The 18,530-nt window shown below is 41.9% G+C and overlaps 1 protein-coding gene across 3 annotated transcripts in view; it reads right to left on the reverse strand.

Annotated features, from left to right (window-relative positions):
* PCCA (propionyl-CoA carboxylase subunit alpha) overlaps nt 1-18,530 on the reverse strand; it is a 357,755-nt gene that overhangs the window by 129,899 nt on the left and 209,326 nt on the right. For all 3 annotated transcript variants that reach the window (XR_006414646.1, XM_044429576.1, XM_044429577.1), the window contains exon 18: nt 11,671-11,773. Coding sequence is in view for 2 of the 3 variants with exons in the window: in XM_044429576.1 (XP_044285511.1) it covers nt 11,671-11,773 (103 nt within the window). In the remaining variant the exon portion in view is untranslated. The remainder of the gene's footprint in view (nt 1-11,670; nt 11,774-18,530) is intronic.

Here is an 18,530-nt window from a genome sequence, read left to right on the forward strand (position 1 = left end):
AATGAGGAAGTCAGTAAAAGTGTCTCAGCTTCCACTGGAAATCCCCACCCCATGCAGTAATAAGTCTTAAAAGTTTCAATTTTCTAAAAGACTGATTGCAAAAGGGTACAAGTGATTTTTAAGAAAGGGTTGTAGTGTTGAGGAAGAAAAAGTTGGCTCATTCCTCCCCAGTTGTAATAAAATTACAACTTTTAAATAGTCTGCACTGCGAAAGCCTAGATCAGCATGTTGGTAAGAAAGCAGGAAGAGTCTCTAATCTATGGTCATATATCACAGGCCAGAGATGTTTAGCTGAAAAAAAAAATCCTATTAGCTGCTGAGTGGTAGAGGGGGAGTAGGGTCTGAGTTAGCCAAAAAGAGGCAGTATGCTTCTAGATACCACCTGCTTGGGGCATAAGGGAGCTGCTCCAGCATGTCCTGTTTGCAAAATGCTTGACTAGATGGACCATTGGTGTGATTCAGCAAGGCTCTCCTTATGCTCTTACCTGGGAAGTGGTTTCTGTCCATGAGGTTCAGCACTGTTGACACTAACTGGCAGGGTTTCAGGTAGGGTTCTTTCTTTTCCTTGGCTGGGGATGCCAGAGATTGAACCTGGGGATTTCAGCATACAAAGCAGCTGCTTTACCACTGGTAACCCTCCCTTACTTGGCCCACAGGCCAGAGGTTCCCATCCCTCCTTTAAAAGTTTTAAAAAACCCAAAATTATCCTACACAGTACGAGCAAGTCATCTTTCTAATTTGTTCCCAAAGATACTCAGACTTACACTAATGAATGACTCCCCCAGTAATAGTTCAGGATCAGCTTGGTATTTTAAATTAATTTCTGTTAATTAATATTAAATTTGGTTTTAATTGTTTTGTTATTACATTTTGTGAGCACCTTAGGCACCCTTCAAACATTGTGGTGGGACAAAAAAAAATAAAAATAAAAATGTTTGGCTGAGAAAAATAATAATTTTTAAATAAAATAGGCAAGAAACCAAAGATTAGAAGAAAGAGTTGTATGCCAGAGACTAATTAATACAGATACATTAATGCTGATGGCATTTTATATGAATCTGAGCCAGGACTTTATATGGCCCAAAGTTGAGGGCTTTAGAAGCGGGGTCTCCATCCTCCTCTACACCTCCTTGCCCATCATGTTGTCTTGGGCCACACATGCTACTTGAAACAATTATTCTTAACAAAGGGGAAATAAGCTACCAATTAAAACCCATCTTCCTCTATTTAAACATATTTCTTTTTAAAATACTAGTATATGTCTGTTCAGTCACATGAGTTCTGGAAGAGGGACCTTGAATTATATTTTTATGGCGACAAGAAGAACAGCATGTCCCCACTTGGAGGCAAATGCTTTTTAATTTACCACATGAATGCATAAGCAAGTGCATGTATGCATGTCTGTGCATGACTGTATGTGCAAAAGAGTGAGCATTTCTGGATGCAAGTTGGTAAACAGAAAGATTGTTTGATAAATTTTAAATAAAACATTTAAAGCTGAAAATGTTCTTTATAAGGTTGTACAGTCTCTCCAGTCAACATATAGTAACACTAGAATGACCTGAACTTGTATGTGCATTGAGCTCAGTCATGTAACAGTTTTATTGTTTATAAATGGTTAACTATTGTGAATGTACATTTAATTTAAAGATCTACTTCAATAGTGGTATATCATATTTCAAACCAATAGCTTGTTCAGTTAGAACAGGTTAGCTAAAAATGTAATATGTTCATGGAGTTCTCATGAGAATAGAACCAGTAAATTAACTGTTACCATATGTTTGAGTTTTTTTGGCCAAATTCAGTTACAAACACTTGCCAAACCACTTTTTGGCAGGGATAACCTATAGTAGCTTCCATTCTAGCTTAAATGGGGAGTCTTGAAAACAGTGTGGAAATTAACTGAAGAAACTGCTTTTAAAACCTATTATTAAGAGAGTACTGCTTAGGGAAAAGTGTTCTAAGAATGACAGTAAATATATCTGGCTGGATCTGCAACTGAATCATCAAAAGAAAATTGCTCCCTGAAATCAATATTGAAAAGCTAACAAATAATTAAAGCAAACTAACATACCAATATCAGGTACTTTCGTGGGGGGACGGGGCTTTTCATAAAAGCTAGGGAAAAATGCAATTTTGATAATTACTATCAACTCTCTTTTTAGTGGCAATACAGTTTGATCCAGACAGGAAAAAATGAAGATTGCAACAGTCTTGACCATGAGATATAAAATCTGAAGCAGTAATTTTTACACTTTGATATGCAAAACTGCAAAGTACATTTTTAGATATCCATATTTAAGAAAAACAGGGATGATTCTGGAGAAGAGAAAGCAGATCAGCATCTACAGCACACAAAACTTGTGTTTTATAAAAGTAACACATATGCACTAAAGACTATACAATAGAAGGTATGCAAACTTAATGAACTGATAAGTTACCATTTTTGTCCTGGATTTCAAAGATACATAAATAATGTATGGCTTATTGAGATGAATTTAAACTGTAATCCTAAACACACATCTGGGAATAAGACCAACCAAACTCAATGGGGCATGCCTCTGACTAGGGATGTATAGGATTTTGTTATTAATTATAAATATGTGGTGTAAAATAACATTCTACCTGAAAAGGTTTTTATTAGTTGTTTGATTGAGGAAATGCTCTTATTCTTTTTGGCCATTTCAGATTTTACCAAATGTATGACATTTTAAGATACAGTTTTTGAAGAGGCATGATACTGAGATATTTATGCTATAAAACATGCCCACAGTTTAAAGTATTTAAGTGAGTTAAACAAAAATGCAAATACTTAATGCAACATTAAGAGTGCACATAAAAACCTGATTGCCTACAGCAAGCAGAGTATACAGTTACCCTAGTGACAAGTTAAAGTGTGGGTGGGGGGAACGGAAGAGAAAAAGACTACAAGCTGTATGATATGAAATTAAAATGTTTCACACTGAACAATCCAAAATGAATTGGGAAAGGTTAGAGCAGAGGAGGGAGAAATCAATTCTCCAATGGCGGTGGGTGAATAGAAAAAAAGGATGAATAGGATTTGACAGTGGGGTGCAACAGCTGCCAAATATCCTGCAGCCAAAGAACTACAATAATACTGATGAAGTGTACAAGAGCTTTGAAATCATTGCAGAGAACAGAGCAGTACTCCGACAATAATGATGCCATTCTAAGCAGCAGAATCAAAGAAAAGATTCATCTTCAAAATTGCAACCCCCCCTCACATGTGCATGTGAGCACGTGCACGAGTACTGATGCACAAATTTGCTTCCTTAACAAGAAACCAAAAGTACCATTGAAGTAGTTGCACAAGCTCAAGGAACCTTTTTTTTAAAGCCCTACTTCCTGTATGCATCATGGCAAACAGCTTTTGAAAATTTCAAAAACTGTTTAGGACATGACAGCCACAAGGTCAACTTTTGATTCCAAAAATTCCAGTTTACATGCTCAAATTTTGGGGCATGCCAAGTAGCTCTTGAGATCCAGGTGAAATGAAGCAACCATACTACAGATCTGAAATCATAATATGCACCTATAAGATCATATAAATAATACAAGTAGCCAGATGTTTTTCTAATCCATGTTTAATAAACACAAAATTGATATTTGATGTTAGTTTATCCTGGGATAATCTGTCCTGAACTAATTTCAACCCTTGATGTGCTTGCTTAGAAATTCCAGTTGTGTCATATACTCATGGTAAAATTATGGGTTCATGACCCACCTTTCTATACTCCAAAGATACGTGATACAAGCAACACAGCTGAAAAATGGTATAGAAAATTGTTGAACACAACAGAGTTATCCATCTTTAAAAAAAAAAGATTAAACTTTAAAATAATGAAACCAATGTAACATATATAAATTTCTGTTTTCCTTAATTCCAGACTAAAATCAATAAGTCCCACAATCTTTAAGCACTAGGGTTCATAAGAATAAAATTCCAATCTCTAGTCACCCAGAAGCTACAAAAAGTTAGTACACGTACTTTCAATAACTTGCCTAAGAGGACAAAGGCATCAATGTAGTAGGGTAAGCTTTCCCCCACTCGGGGAGCCTTATTGGCTAATACAGTGGGATAAAAATCCATTGAATAAATAAATAAGATAAAATTGGATAAAAACAGAGTTGTAATCAAGGGCTTTTCTTCAACATTTGTTGAAACAGACCACTGATGGATCAAATTTCCCTTCCCTTTCTTCTAGCATGAAAATCCCCCAGAGCCCTCTGAATTTATTTATTTGTTTCTGGAGCATCCCAGCTCTTGCAGAAAGAAATTGTTCCTATAAGTCTAATCTCAGCAGAGAGTTCTTCAACCATAACAAGTGAACAAATTTAAAATCTCCCACCTTCAAGCCATCACTGTCTTGTTCAGTAGAGAAACCAAATCTACAATGTGAACACCTACATACATTATGCCAATTATGTATTGTGAAAGTAGTTATGAACTCCCACCTCCCTGGATTCTGAGGCTGAACAGAGTGCCAAGGGAGACATACCCTAATTCTCCCCAGCTATGCTCTGTGTTATACAGACTTTTATACAGATCTCTTTATCTTCAATCGAGTGATGGATGAGAGGGGTTAATGACAACCATTACTAACTGACCTGGATTGTAACAACAGTGATAGAAGACTCAGATTAGTAAGGCCACCACAGTGTACCTGGCTGAGGGACAAACCAAAAGCAGGAATAGGTGTAAGGTATCTAACAGTTCTTTGCCCTTCCTGGAAAATCAGTCCTTGAAGCATGCCTCCCTCTACCCATAATTATCTTGACAGGTATCATCTCATCTATCCCCATATGATCATCAAAACTAGACACATAATCTTAAAAACCTCAAATATAATACAAACTGAAGCAGAGAGTAAAAACAGCAGGTACTAGCATACACTATGGGAGAACTTGGGAAGGGAGAGACAAAATCCCAAGTACTCTACATGATGCCACAGCAAATTCCCTGCATTACTACTTCTACTTTAAAAATAGTACCATAAATGCATTTAATCAAATGTCAGAAAACTTAGCAATTACAAAAGCAAAAAGAAAGAAGAAAAACCCTCAGTCCCATAACTGGTAATGATCAATCTAAAAATCTTCCAATTAACTCTCATGGCCACAGAAAGGAAAAATATCCACAACAATAACAACATAACTTTGGCTATTTGAAATACAGTATGTATTTACATTTGACATTTTTTTCAATCCAGCCTTCTCAAACTGAGACACTGAGACACTACCAGTGATTAACTATTCCTTTTTAAATGTTCTGAAGACTCTTAAGATAGTCCCGTATCAGCTCCATACTCCCAAAGTATCTGGTTGCTACACTCAACATTACTTTAAATTTCTTATACAATTTCAAGAAAATAGAGAAAGAAAAATGTGGCTAACATAGATTTGAATATGTCAATGTAAATGTAAACATATGAAGAGTATGTATGCACATGTGTGTGCATACAGGTTTCTAAGAATTATTCATTAACCTTAACAAAAACAGACATATATGCAAAATAACTATCCATTCACAGGGGGCATTTTAAGGTCCTCTATCCATTTCATTATAGGAGGTGAATGTTTATCCTTCCAGTGTTATAATATCAGTGTTCTGGAGGTCACAATAGGTCAATTCATTAATTTGCTGGCAGAATGTAGATGATGTAAAGGTGTGTTTGGAACCCTTGTTAGCAAATATTAACAAGGGTTCCAAAACAAAATTGATCCACATAACTTCCTTCCAACTATTGAACGTTGCTAAAGCATATGGCAAAAAGAATTAGCTGTGTTACGTCTCTATCTATTACCTAGATTAGTCAAACCTTTACTAACCAGATCCTACAACATCCAACAGACTAAAACCAAAAGATTTTGCTGAATAAGACACAACCTGAGATCAGATACAGATGGCAAGACATCCATTCATTTGGTGAAATGGGACAATCCAGTTCACTATTCCATTTATTTATGAGACCCAGATTATTATTCAATAATAAGTATTTGCAGACATGAATCATAGGTCATTTTTTCTGATCAGCCCCAATAGATGCTGCCAATAACAAAGGAGACACTGAAGTGTGAAAGCAGCAGAGCCACAGCTAGATACAGCAAATATTGCCGTTCACTCATGGCCAGAAAATCATACTTAGCAATACAGACAAGAACAATTAAAATAATCAGGGGCACCTGCAATCAGCATCCAAGACAAAATCTTTTTATCTAGCCATGCCCTAGCAAAAACATTTTCTTGACAATTTTTAAATCTGGATTTTCCTTTAGCATCAATTCTTTAGCATAAAAAATAACTTCAAATGTAGTTGATATTACACTATGTGTCACATGACTCCAATGACTATAGGAGGAACCCTATCCATTCTAATATGCCTAGATTCTAATTCCATGCACTTGGAGAGTAGGTCTAAACAAGAAGATTCCAAGATTGAAAAACTGATCTAAAGAGAAAAGACCAGAATTTAATACAAACCAACCAATAAGTTTGATGATCTCAAGCAAGATTTCAGGATCCACACCGACCTTTCTATTTGAAATTGCATTCTTTTCAAAGTTAATTGTGGTAAAGATAGCAAACCTCCCCCTGCAAAGGAGGTGAAGGAGGAGATAACAACACAGCAGCAACCACAGAATAGATTTCTTGAAAATATTTACCAAGTATAGAGGATTTTTATACATAACACAAACAATCAGAGATTTACTATTAATCTCATGTGTGTTTGTTTATAAGATAAATTTTAAAGATACCAATCTATCTAAATCCCAAGAGATCTCATTAATTAATGAGATGTGATTAAACTTGATTATCTGAAATATATTTCTGTGAATAAGAATTCCCAAATATGTAATAACATTCAGGTAACATTGAATGGCCAATCATAGATAATGAGATATAGAATCTCCAGTTATCATGAGTTCAGATTTTGATCAAGTAATTGAGTAGCCAGACATATGAAAAGTATTAATCAAATACATCAAAGCCACTGTCCTAGTACTACCAAAACAAAACAAAGAGGTGCAGGGGGTAGAAACCATAGACACACTCTCCAAATGACCAATTACTTAATTTGAAAACCACTTTTAAAAAATGCAGTTTCTTAGGAAAACACATCCTTATTTAAGCACAACCAACCTTTCCCCACATGTGCTACCTTTGGGTAATACCGGCATACACTGAACAGTGTATTTTTCCAAGCTATGAATGATGGGAGGCCAAAACCAATAAAAATTAGGAAAATAAGCTTAGCAGCCAACACAAGCAACACATCGGAAGTGCCATAGGCACTTGGGTTTAGAAATATAAACATTACATTAGCAGAGCCATGAGATAGCACACAGCCACACCTGGGGCATTTACTACACCATCCTACAAAATACTAACAAAAAGAGAATCCATTCAGTGTTTCAGTTGCGCATTACTTTTGGCCTGAGAAATTTCAGCTACATCAAGCAAGCTATTTTCACTTTATCCAAAACATTTTCACTGGAAATAGGATCATACTCTATCATGATAACCTCAAGATTTTTGTTTTATCAAATAATACAAAAGTGACCTGCCACAATGGATGGCACCCACTTGACAGTGTGCCAGTCTATTGAATAAATAGGGAAAATTCAATGTAAAATAATTTAGAACACTGAACAATTAAAACAAAACAACAAAAGACAATAATCCGCCTTTCACAGCTACTTCCCATAGGAAATCTGTGCCCATATTTTTTGAATAGCATATTATCAGCTTGACCTCTGTGATATCAAGCTTTAGATAATTGGGTTGAAAAGAAAAAAAAATCTGTTGTAAATTTTCCCTAAGAAAACTGTTTTAAAATTTACAAGAGTGAGCAAAGAAAACAATATCATTGAAAAAGTTCTATATAGAACAATGAAAAGCAAAAAGACTCGTTTGAAAGCCATTCTTTGGCAGAAATGTAAGATATAAAATAAATTCATTAAAGACATAGCACTATAAACTACCATCAAGCAAACACCTTTAGAATGCTGTCAGATTTCTCACCCAAAAATTACAGTCAGAGGCACAGAATTTCTACCCCAGGGAGCTCCCTTCACCCCTTCCATCTACACCTTGGATAATATGGAGGTAGAAAGAGTGGGAGGTAGCAAAGAGTAAATATAAAAAGTAAGTAAATGTGCACATGACTTTCAACATCACCATCTGCAGATCTGAAGACTTCACCACCACCATCACCATCTGCAGACTTTCACCATCACCATTTGCAGATCCACCATCTTGGATCACTTAGCTTCAGATTGTTTCTTGTTGCTCAGTATACCCTAGTCACTAGACCATGTATTTCTTTCTCTCTCTCCTCCTGCTGATCTGCACCACCAAAATCACCATGTAACCAATAGGCTTACATACACAAAAGTAGCACTAACAAAAACAAGGCTTATGACAGCTTGTCACTAAAAATAAGTGTGCAGAGCATAGTTAAAAGTGACTAATGCTAAATATGTTTTTATAATGCAATGATATATGTACTCAGAAGTAAGCTCTACTGAGTTCAGGGGGACACCTCTGTACCATTCACATTCATAGTTTCTCGCACAAAAGTGACCCAGTGTTAAATTAAGTTGTTCCTTTACAGTGGCCAAAAAGCAGTAAAACTGAAGGTCATGTCTGCCCTTTTGCTTCTGCTACACCTACATGGAGAGAGGTCATGCTTTCTTCCCATTGATTCTGTTCCATGGGAAACAACAGTAATGACAGGACTTTATTTTGCCACATTCCATAAAGGGTTTGCTCCATCAAATATTGCGTATTTACTGTACAGTGATATTTGCATTTTGGCAAATACTTTTTCTAAAAATATAACTTCTTGAAATGTTTCCTTTTCAGTCTATTAACTGTTAAATAAAAGAAATCTGGATGATAACTCATTCTTCACTTGCTTTCAGGTACAGCCAGTCCCCAGGTTATAAATGCTTGAGTTACAAGCAACGCATACTTATGAATGAACTGCCATAAAGCCTATTAATTTGTTTAAATTACTGCAGAAAATCAACATCACCATAGAGAGAGGAAGTGAAAAGGGAAAGAGAGCGAGCCTCCAAAACATCAGCATAAAGAGCGAGGAAGAGAAAGAGTAGCAAGGGAGGTCTCCAAAGCATGCCTTCCTACCCAGCCCATCTGGAGAAGGAAATTTCTCTGGCATTTCCTTACTGCAAGAAGGCGACACAGGTGCATTTAGGCAAGGGAAACCTAGATATATTCTTGTTTTTTTCCATTTTCAAAGGGGTCCTGCACCCCTATCCACAAACGCAGAGGGCTGACTATACGTGATCTGATGCACATACCAATATGACTTAAAGACGAATTTGTTTTCTCAGGAATGGAACTTGTCCATAAGTTGGGAACTGCCTGTATTTGTGAAAAACACTTAAAGATTTTAGTTGTTATGAGCTAATACCAAATATTATATATTTTTAAAACAATACCAAACAGTGCTTTGATAATTACACTCTAAAATCGCATAGCAGTTACCAGGAATAGCTGATTTTAAAATGAACTAAAACTTGTACCTGTAACTCAGGTCAAAACTTCATTAGGTTTGGACATGTTATATACTGATAGCCAGATAGATAGATAGATATTCACAATTATCATTTACCAATGCCTGTTTCAAAAACCACACCCAATGAAAATGTGTAAAGCCAGTTACAATCCAAGACACACTGACTGTATTCAATGTGGCCCATCTACCAGCAGAATGAATGTGCTGGAAGAATGTATTCCCCCTTTTCCAGTCCCCACATGACTCCCAGATTCACTGTGGAATACTGGAGACCCCTCAGGAGCAGATATCAGGAGTAAGGATGCAGAAAGCAGGGTCAGTGCAAGTTACCTTGTATGAGCAGAAATCCACCTGTGCAACACTAGATGTCACCCTCTGTACCTAAAGTAGGACTCTTACAGAAAAATCAAGTATGACTGACATTCTCCAAAAACTCAAGTGACCAGCCATTTAACTCTGGGATCCCCAGTGCTGTACCTACAGAGACCGCTAATGGTGCCTGAAATGTTCTCTTACCCTGCCACCTGCAAAAATGTATTTTTAATGAAAACATTGGAAAATGTTAGGGTGCCAGGTTTACTGCCTCTGATCATCTGTTTGGCAGTCAGGGAGAGAGAAAAAGTTGTTTCTTGGCCCTATCCATTTTTCCAGTATTAAATCAGACCTTCATCTTTTGCTCTCTTGCTCTCTCAACTCCCAGTCTCTAGCTTCGTCATTTCTCTCTCTGCTGCCACTTGACCTCATGGATTCTCCCCCAGTCCTAGCCCTGAGCCTTGCAGCTTCTCTATCCTGCCCCTCAGAGTCTCTAGTCTTGCTCTTTTTCTTGCCTTCTCCCTGCCTTTATCTTGCTATGGTGGGAACAGAACAGCTAGGTCAAGGTGAGTGGGTGGAGGCTTTACTTTTGGGACTGAGGAAGGAAGTGTATACGTGGACATGATGAGTGTAGGAATGCTATTCAGTCTAGTCAAATGTAATTCCCCGTGGGTTTCATTTTAGCACACATAGGATAGCAATCTTAAATACCAGGTATTCTCTTATGTTTCTTTGAGGCCAAACATGTATACTGGCTTTGAAGTGCAGACATTCCCTCCGGGGTGAATTATTTTTCATTAGATTGGGCAGGCTCTCTTGGCAAACATTAAGTGACTAGCCACATCCTCTGTGGGAAACATGTTTTGGTGGTAACTGCAACAGTTTCTCAAATTCCCAGCTGTGGTTACAAGCCCAAAAAGGATGGGGGGAACTCTGTTTTAACTGGTACAATTCCACCTAAGCCTTATGCTAATATTAGTAATCAAAAGACATAATAGTTTAAGCTAGTGCTATTATTACCAATTCAAAAATTCCTTGTCATTAGGACTCAGTCTATACTCGGCATGCCCGTCTGCATTTACAAAGAAAAATACTATGGACTGGGATGCTTTCATTCACAAAAAGGTCCTGCCCTTGAGCTTAACTCTCATTCTGTGGACAGAATGAAAAATTAAATTAGTATCTAAGTTTGATATTTTAAAGATTCATATTGCCAGTATAACTTCTGTCCAAATTATTAGTTTACACATGCCCAAAGTTTGCAAACATTTATTTATGTATTTATTAGATTTATATTGGACTTTTTTCTTACAAACTCCAAGTTACTTACATAATTCTTTTCGTCCTTCGCTCAATCTTATCTGCATACCAACAACAACCTTGTGAGGTAAGTTAGGTTCAGAATCTGTGATGGGCTGAAAGGCAGTTGGCTCCATGGAGAAAGGGGACTAGAACCCAAATTTCCTAAGTCCCAGTTCCACACTTAACCACTCCACCACATTGGCTTTCAGGAGATTTGCAACATTTTCAGACCCCATTGCTTTATTACAAATTGCTTCTAAAATTCTAAATGTCACCATCAACTTATCATATCGTATCTGAACTGCTATTTTGTAGGGCAAACAGAACTAGCTGAGTAGTTTTTTGGATCTATATTATGTCCATGTCCCAGTTTACCGTAAAAAAGTGATGTTCAAAAGAGCAGAATTTAGAAAAAGTAGAAAGATATTGCCTGTTCTCAAGATATCATTAATTAATGGGTTCAGGACATATGACTTTCTATGAAAAAACTTACCTTTGAGTTCCCAGGAATCTCTGTGATCTTAGTTGTTCAGCCACATACAGAGATGTTGCCATTACTAGTAGCTCCCTTTCTTCAGAGTCTTTCAACTTGTGTCCTAGATTTCAAAAATGTTTTATATATCAGAGTCTTTTTATAAGATTTCAAGCCTTACCTTTCAGTTCAGCTAGAATTTTCAGAGTAACTGACAACTAGGATAAAAACAGTAAGGTACAAATAAATTCCTGCGCAGTCTAAAAACAGCAGAAGAAAAACAGAAACAAGCAGTGACCAACTTCTGTTGTGCCTAAAAGTTTGTAAGCCTATGTAAATAGAAAATAGTACAATTTTGCATACACGTAACCAATCTGGGAACAAGGCACTATGCCCTGAGAAGAGTATCATAACTGGGGTGCCACCACTGAGAAGGCTCTCTCTTTGGTAACCACCCACTTCACTGTAGAAGACAGTAGCACCTAGAAAACAACTTCTGAGAATGACTGTCAGAGGAATGACTAAGTATCTCCAGTCAACAGAAGCAGAAAGCAGCAAAGGCAGGTTGCTTACCTGTAACTGTTGTTCTTTGAGTAGTCACCTGTACATTCAACCTATGGGCTTGCCGCGGAGCACAAGGCCTCAATTGGAGAAAAAACTTCCAAAGCTTGGCGCCATGGAGTGGGCGGGAGCCCGCCCTGCCCCCTGTGCCGGCAGCATAAAGGCAAGGGGCTCCCTCCCAGTCCCTCAGTTGCCTGAAGACTGCACTGTCTCAGGTGTGCGAAGGGTCCAAGGAACTTGTGAAGGATATAGCGGTGACCATGCCCTGCCCTGGCCCATGCAGGGTGAAAAGCTGACGGAGGGCGGGTTGTGTGAATGCACAGATGACCATACGAAGAACGACAGTTACAGGTAAGAAACCTGCCTTTCTTCTTCGTGGTCTCCGTGCAATCACACCTACGGGCAACTAGCAAGCTTATCGTCCAGGAGGAGGGGCTATCATCACCAAAGAATTGAAGCGAGAACTGCCCTTCCAAAGACGCAGTCCTGTCTGGCACAGACATCTAGCTGATAGTGGCGGATGAGGGTCGAGGGCATGGACCATGTCACAGTCTTACAGATCTCTTGGAGCAAGACACCTGCTAGCAGCGCAGTGGATGTGGCTTGAGCATGTGTGGAGTGAGCACATGGGCGGTACATCAGCGGAATTCTAGCCATCTCATAGGCAAGGGAGATGTTGGTAGAAACCCACTTAGAAAGTTTTTGGCTGGAGATGGGTTCACCAGCTCTGGGGCCCTCATAGCATATGAAGAGGCGCTTAGAGTGGCGGAGGAGCTCAGTCCAGGCTCTGTAGAAGGCGAGGGCCCTCCCGACATTGAGAAGGTGGAGGGTGGTCTTGATGGGAGTGGATGGGTTGGGAAAGAAGGCTGGAAGGACAACATCCTGGTTCACATGGAAAGGGGATATCACCCTGGAGGCAAAGCGTGGGTCAGGGTGGGGGATGACTTTGTCCCTGTGAAAAATGGTGAAGGGGGTGTCGATCCACAGAGCAGCTAGTTCGCTAGCACAGCAAGCATATGTGATGGCCACCAAGAATGCAGTCTTCCAGGAGAGAAGGCAGAGGTCTGTCATGGCCATGGGCTTGAAGGGCCTCCTTGTGAGGGATTGTAGGACCACTGAGAGGCTCCAGGAGGGGGTGCGAGGCTGGACTGGTGGGGCCAAGTTCCGGAGGCCCCTGAGGAAGTGGCATGTCAGGGGGTGAGTGAACACCAAGGACCCTTGGATAGGGGGGTGAATGTGGGAGATGGCTGCCAGGTAGACCCTGAGAAAGAAGGGGGAGAGGCTCGCAGAGAAGCAGGACTGCAGGTATGTCAGGATGTGGTCAATGGAGAGGGGGGGGGGGCGAGGCCCTGTGCTGTAGCTGAGGCTGCAAAGGCTCTCCACAGGTAGGAACGGCACATGGAGTGCTTCAGGGTGGCCTGTAGGATGGCAGTGTCTGCTGGGGGGAGGGAGCCATATGGGTCACTCAGGGTATGATCTTCCAGGCCATCAAGGGTCCTGAGATCGGGTTGCAGAACCTTACCCCAGTCCTGCGAGAGCAGGTAGGATAGGGAGGGCAGGTGATAGAACCTGTTCCCTGGCAGGCAAGGGAGAAGGGGAAACCAGCGTTGTCCCGGCCACCAGGGTGTGATCAGGATGCAGCTGGTCCTGTCATTCTGGAGCTTGGCCACCACCCTGGTGGTCAGAGGAAACAGAGGGAAGGTGTAGAAGAGGTTCCCCTCCCACCTTGTTAGCAGGCAGTGCTCTGGGGCACATGGAGTGGTCAGGGAACGGGAGCGGCTGTCATCTCCTTTGTACTGAGCTATGGTCAAAGCTCATGCGCTTGGTGGTGGTGTAAGGAGTCTATATTTTCATCTATATGTGCAATGAAGAGGCCTTTGCCATCGAAGGGAAGGTCCTCAATGCAGGCCCAGGTCTCAGGGCTGGGGGGCAGGGATGCAGAGTGCAGCCAAGCGTGGCAGTGGATGGCTACTGCCCCCATCATGGCTTTACTGGCACAGTCGACATGGTGTCAAGCTGCCTCCAGCTGGAACCTAGAAAGGTCCTCTGCCTCAGTGTGTATGAGGCAGACTACGTCCCATAGGTGGACAGGTTCTACTATGGGACCCATCTTTCCCCACAAGAAGAGCTGATACCTGGCCATGGTGGCCTCATAGTTGGAGCACTGAACCCAAGGGCAGCCACCACATAGATCTTTTTTGCCACGGAATCCAGGCAGCATCCCTCCTTGTCCACAGGGGTGGACTGATCCATCTGGGGTGTGCCCTGCATAGACTCCACTATAATGGAGTTGGGCCTGGGGCATTGGAGGAGGAGGAGGAAGGCCTTGATGGTAACCTTGTAGGTAGACTCAGCTCCGTGACAGGTAGACAGTGGTGCAGCAGGGTCTTTCCAGGACTGTTGCGCTGTGCGGAGCAGCGCAGGCATGGCAGGTATGGACACAGTGGTGGCATCCTCTGAGGCCAGAGCATCATAGCACGGGTTAGCCTTAGGTTTGGGTGGATGGGAGGCTTAGAATCCGAGATCCTCAGCCATGCGGAGCACCAGGTCCGAGAAGCCATCCCCCTTGGCAGGAGAGAAAGAGAGGTCCTGATCCAGGGCCTGGCCATCTTTGCAGTGGATGGAGGCTGCGGGGGAGGGGGAGCATCTTGGGGCCAGGGGTCAACTCTGACCTGAGTCCTGTGAAGGCAAACACCAGTGGCAGCTGCTTCTGCTTTGATGATCCCAGCAAGAAGCATGTGGGCATCTGCGGTGAGCTGCAGGGCTGCAAAAGCAGCAGCGCTGGCGGGAGGGCCTGGCATAGGCCGCATTGCTTGATGAGTCCTCGCTAGGCCAGCAGCATCAGTGCACGCAGGGCCTGTCCCTGGTGGCACAGCTTGATTCCCTGTTGGGGAAGGGGAAGGCGTGGTGTTCCCGGCTGCATGCTCCCTGCTTCCTGTCGGGCTCTTCAGTGTGCCACGTGGTTCTGATGCATTCCCGCTGGCTCCCGCAATCTCATGTGTCCACCCTGGGCTCAGCCAGGGAGGCAGAAGAGCGGTGATGGTGATGGCGACGCTCGTAAGAAGTGGAGTCATTGGAGGAAGAGGAGGTAGGGCTCCGGGCATGGCGTCCATGTTGGGGCCTTCCGAAGACCCAAAGTCAAAGTCGGCCAAGCAGGACCTCCTTGTATGTGGGGTTGAGAGCAGTGAGTTGACACACGAGGAGGCCACGGAGCACAGCAAGGATCCTCCCCGACTCCAGCAAGGGGGCGGTGCAGTGCACTTTTTGGCTTCTGGGTGGAGCAGCATTGCGTCGAGGAGGTGGACATGTGGGAAGCTGTCTCCACTGTGGAAATGACAGCCAGGCTGCATGGTGGCATTGTCTCGGGCACAGGCGGCACTGCTGGGGGGGGGGGGGTTGTCCAGGGAATCCAGGACCGGGACCATGGGCATCACATCCAGAGGTGCCCCTGGGTCTGGGGAGTAGGATCCCTCATGGTGTGGCACTTCCTCCTCTTTGCCAGCGCTGCGGCACCGGAAGGGCCCTCTCCTGGCGATGCTGCTCTCCTCTAGCCCTGCGGGGCTTGGACAGGGGGGGTTGTCAGCCCCGTAGGGGGTGATGGTCCTGAGGGCCCATTGCCCTAAGGCTTGCCAGAGGTGGTTGGCCTTCTGCCGGCATGTCTGCTTTTTAAAAGCCTGGCAGTGTGGGCACATCATGGAGGCAAAGGAGGCATTTGGAATGCCCGTTGTTGGTGGGCATTTGTGCTGCACAGGAGGTGCAGTGGCGTGAAGTGGAGTTGGCCATGTGGTTCGGGATGGAACGCACATGGCAGAAAAAGAGAAGAAAAGGGAAGAGGAAAGAAGAAAAACCCAAAGGGGTTTCGCGGGGTGGAGCACGAGAGAGAGGGGGGAGAGAGAGGTGGCAGACTTCTCTCTTCCAAGAGTGGTAAGCAAAGGCATGGGAAAAGAAAACATTTTTTTTTTTTTTTTTGTGAAGGAAGAGGAGAGAGAAGAGGAAAAAAGTAAAAGTAAAATGGCGAACCAGGTGAGTAGAGCGAGCAGAAGGTCTGATCCATGGTAAGCTCAAGGTGTGGTCGAAAAGGAACTGAGGGACTGGGAGGGAGCCCCCCCCCCACACTTTTATGCTGCCGGCACAGGGGGCGGGCGGCCTTCTGCCCACTCCATGGTGCTGAGCTTTTTTCTCCAATCAAGGTCTTGTGCTCCACAGCAAGCCCGTAGGGTGTGATTGCATGGAGATCACAAAGAAGAACTAAAGGTTCTAATAATCTAATGAAAGTCATGACCTGACCTGGAGTGGTTCTTTAATTCTAATGCATTAAGTGGAACCAAGTAGATAACGTATATTATAAATAATCCTGCTGTCTTCACTGGCATCTTTGTCAAAGGCTCTGTTTCTGAAGCAATTGACTAATGCTCAAATAGTCTTCCATGGGTAAATCATATCTTTATCCAACCCCAATTCAAATCAAAACAATTTGGCAATACTGCCATCTTGCAATTCATTAAGTCTCTAACAGAAGTGCAATAGATAATTTCTGGCAGCCATTTGCACAATGACCTTGATGATATAAACCGTTAAGGCATAATTTACGAACTCCTTACTTCTGATACTAATGCACACACCCTTTTACAAATTGCTAATGATCCCAGCACACACAATTTTAGTGGTTTGGTGGTGGTGTATTTCCAATTAATCTTTAATCAAAGTTCAGACCCGACTACTAGCTCTAAAGAACAGCCATGAAAAGTCCATTTGTGGTTCTGGCAGTTATTTTCTCCAAAAAACCCATAGGATTTGACAAGTTTATTAAAAGCTTTTCTTCCTTGCAAAGTTGTCAAAAACTGCATATTCTGTTTAGAGATATCAAAACTACACATTAGAGTTTCCAATCAAGGAACCAAATAGGAAATGACCCGTGTGTGCATGCATGCGTGCTTAAGAGAAAAGAAATCAAAATGCAGCCTCATTTCTCCCCTCTATGTTCCTCAAAAGCTGCCAATTGTATTGGAATTATTATTTCTGTAGGCCAATTCTCAACTGCGTAATATTATTTTGGTGCAGTATCAGAATAAACTATAGCAATATATTATCGTATTGTGTATAACCACGTTATGCCTGCTCCAGTTGTGGGCACCTAGATTTAAGAAAGATGCAGAAAAATTAGAAAGGGTCCAGAGGAGGGCAACAAAAACGATCCAGGTTTTAGAAACACTGCCTATGTGGAAAGACTGAGAGAACAGGGCATATTTAGCCTTGAGAAGAGAAGACTGAAGGGGTACATGACATTCCTATATACAGTAAGTACCTCAAAGGCTGTCACAGAGAAGGAGGACAAGATCTCTTCTCACTGATACCAGAGTGTAGGACATGGAATAATCAATTCAAGTTGTAGCAACCCAGATTCAGACTAACTATCAGGAAATGTTTCTGTGCTGTCAGAGCAATACAACAGTGGAACCAGCTGCCTAGAGAGGTGGTGGGCTTTCACACACTAGAGACATTCAAGAAGAAACTGGACAGCCATCTGAGTGGGATGGTGTAAATTGGTGTCCTGCAGCAGCAGAGGGTTGGACCTGATGGCCTTCATGGCCCCTTCCAACTCTACTATTCTTTGATTCTATGATTCTACTGAGACAAGGTAAGAAACCTAAATTAGAACTGCTAAACTATGCTTATCTGGATTTTTGGTGTTCCATTTGGAAATTAAATAATACAAATGAACAATCAATTGTACTTCCTCCTCTTCCTAAATCCAGTTTGCCCTTGTATATTCTTAATAATAGAATATTCTTAATTTCAGATTGGGATAAAATGACATGCACATCTATACTAGACTACCACCTGGAAGACAGACTGATGAAGTGATGAAATAAGCAGTTTGCTTACCTGTAACTGATGTTCTTCGAGTTGCCATCTGTGCAGTCACACATATGGGTGCTGCGCCTGTGCCTTTGGCCGGAAGATTGCAAGCTAACGGTTTTTGGCGGGAAAGCTCTGCTCCCCCTCCCCCATAGCCTATAAATAGCGGGGCGTCTGCCATTTTGTTCAGTCTTTGACGACCGAACGTACGCCCCCATGTGGAAAAAAATTGTCACTACTAAATAAGAAAAAGATCAGTACCATGAAAAAAAGGGAAAAAAGCTTTGGTACCGACGAATATGTCCACTCACCGACACCGAGCGGGGCCGGCGGGTGGGTTGTGTGACTGCACAGACGGCCACTCGAAGAACATCAGTTACAGGTAAGCAACCTGCTTTTCTTCGTCGTGGCCTCTGTGCATCACACATATGGGTAGATTAACAAGCTTACCATAAATGGAG

The sequence above is a fragment of the Varanus komodoensis genome, unplaced genomic scaffold, assembly GCF_004798865.1.
Source record: "Varanus komodoensis strain SLA01 unplaced genomic scaffold, ASM479886v1 scaffold2, whole genome shotgun sequence".
Classification (NCBI taxonomy): domain Eukaryota; kingdom Metazoa; phylum Chordata; class Lepidosauria; order Squamata; family Varanidae; genus Varanus; species Varanus komodoensis.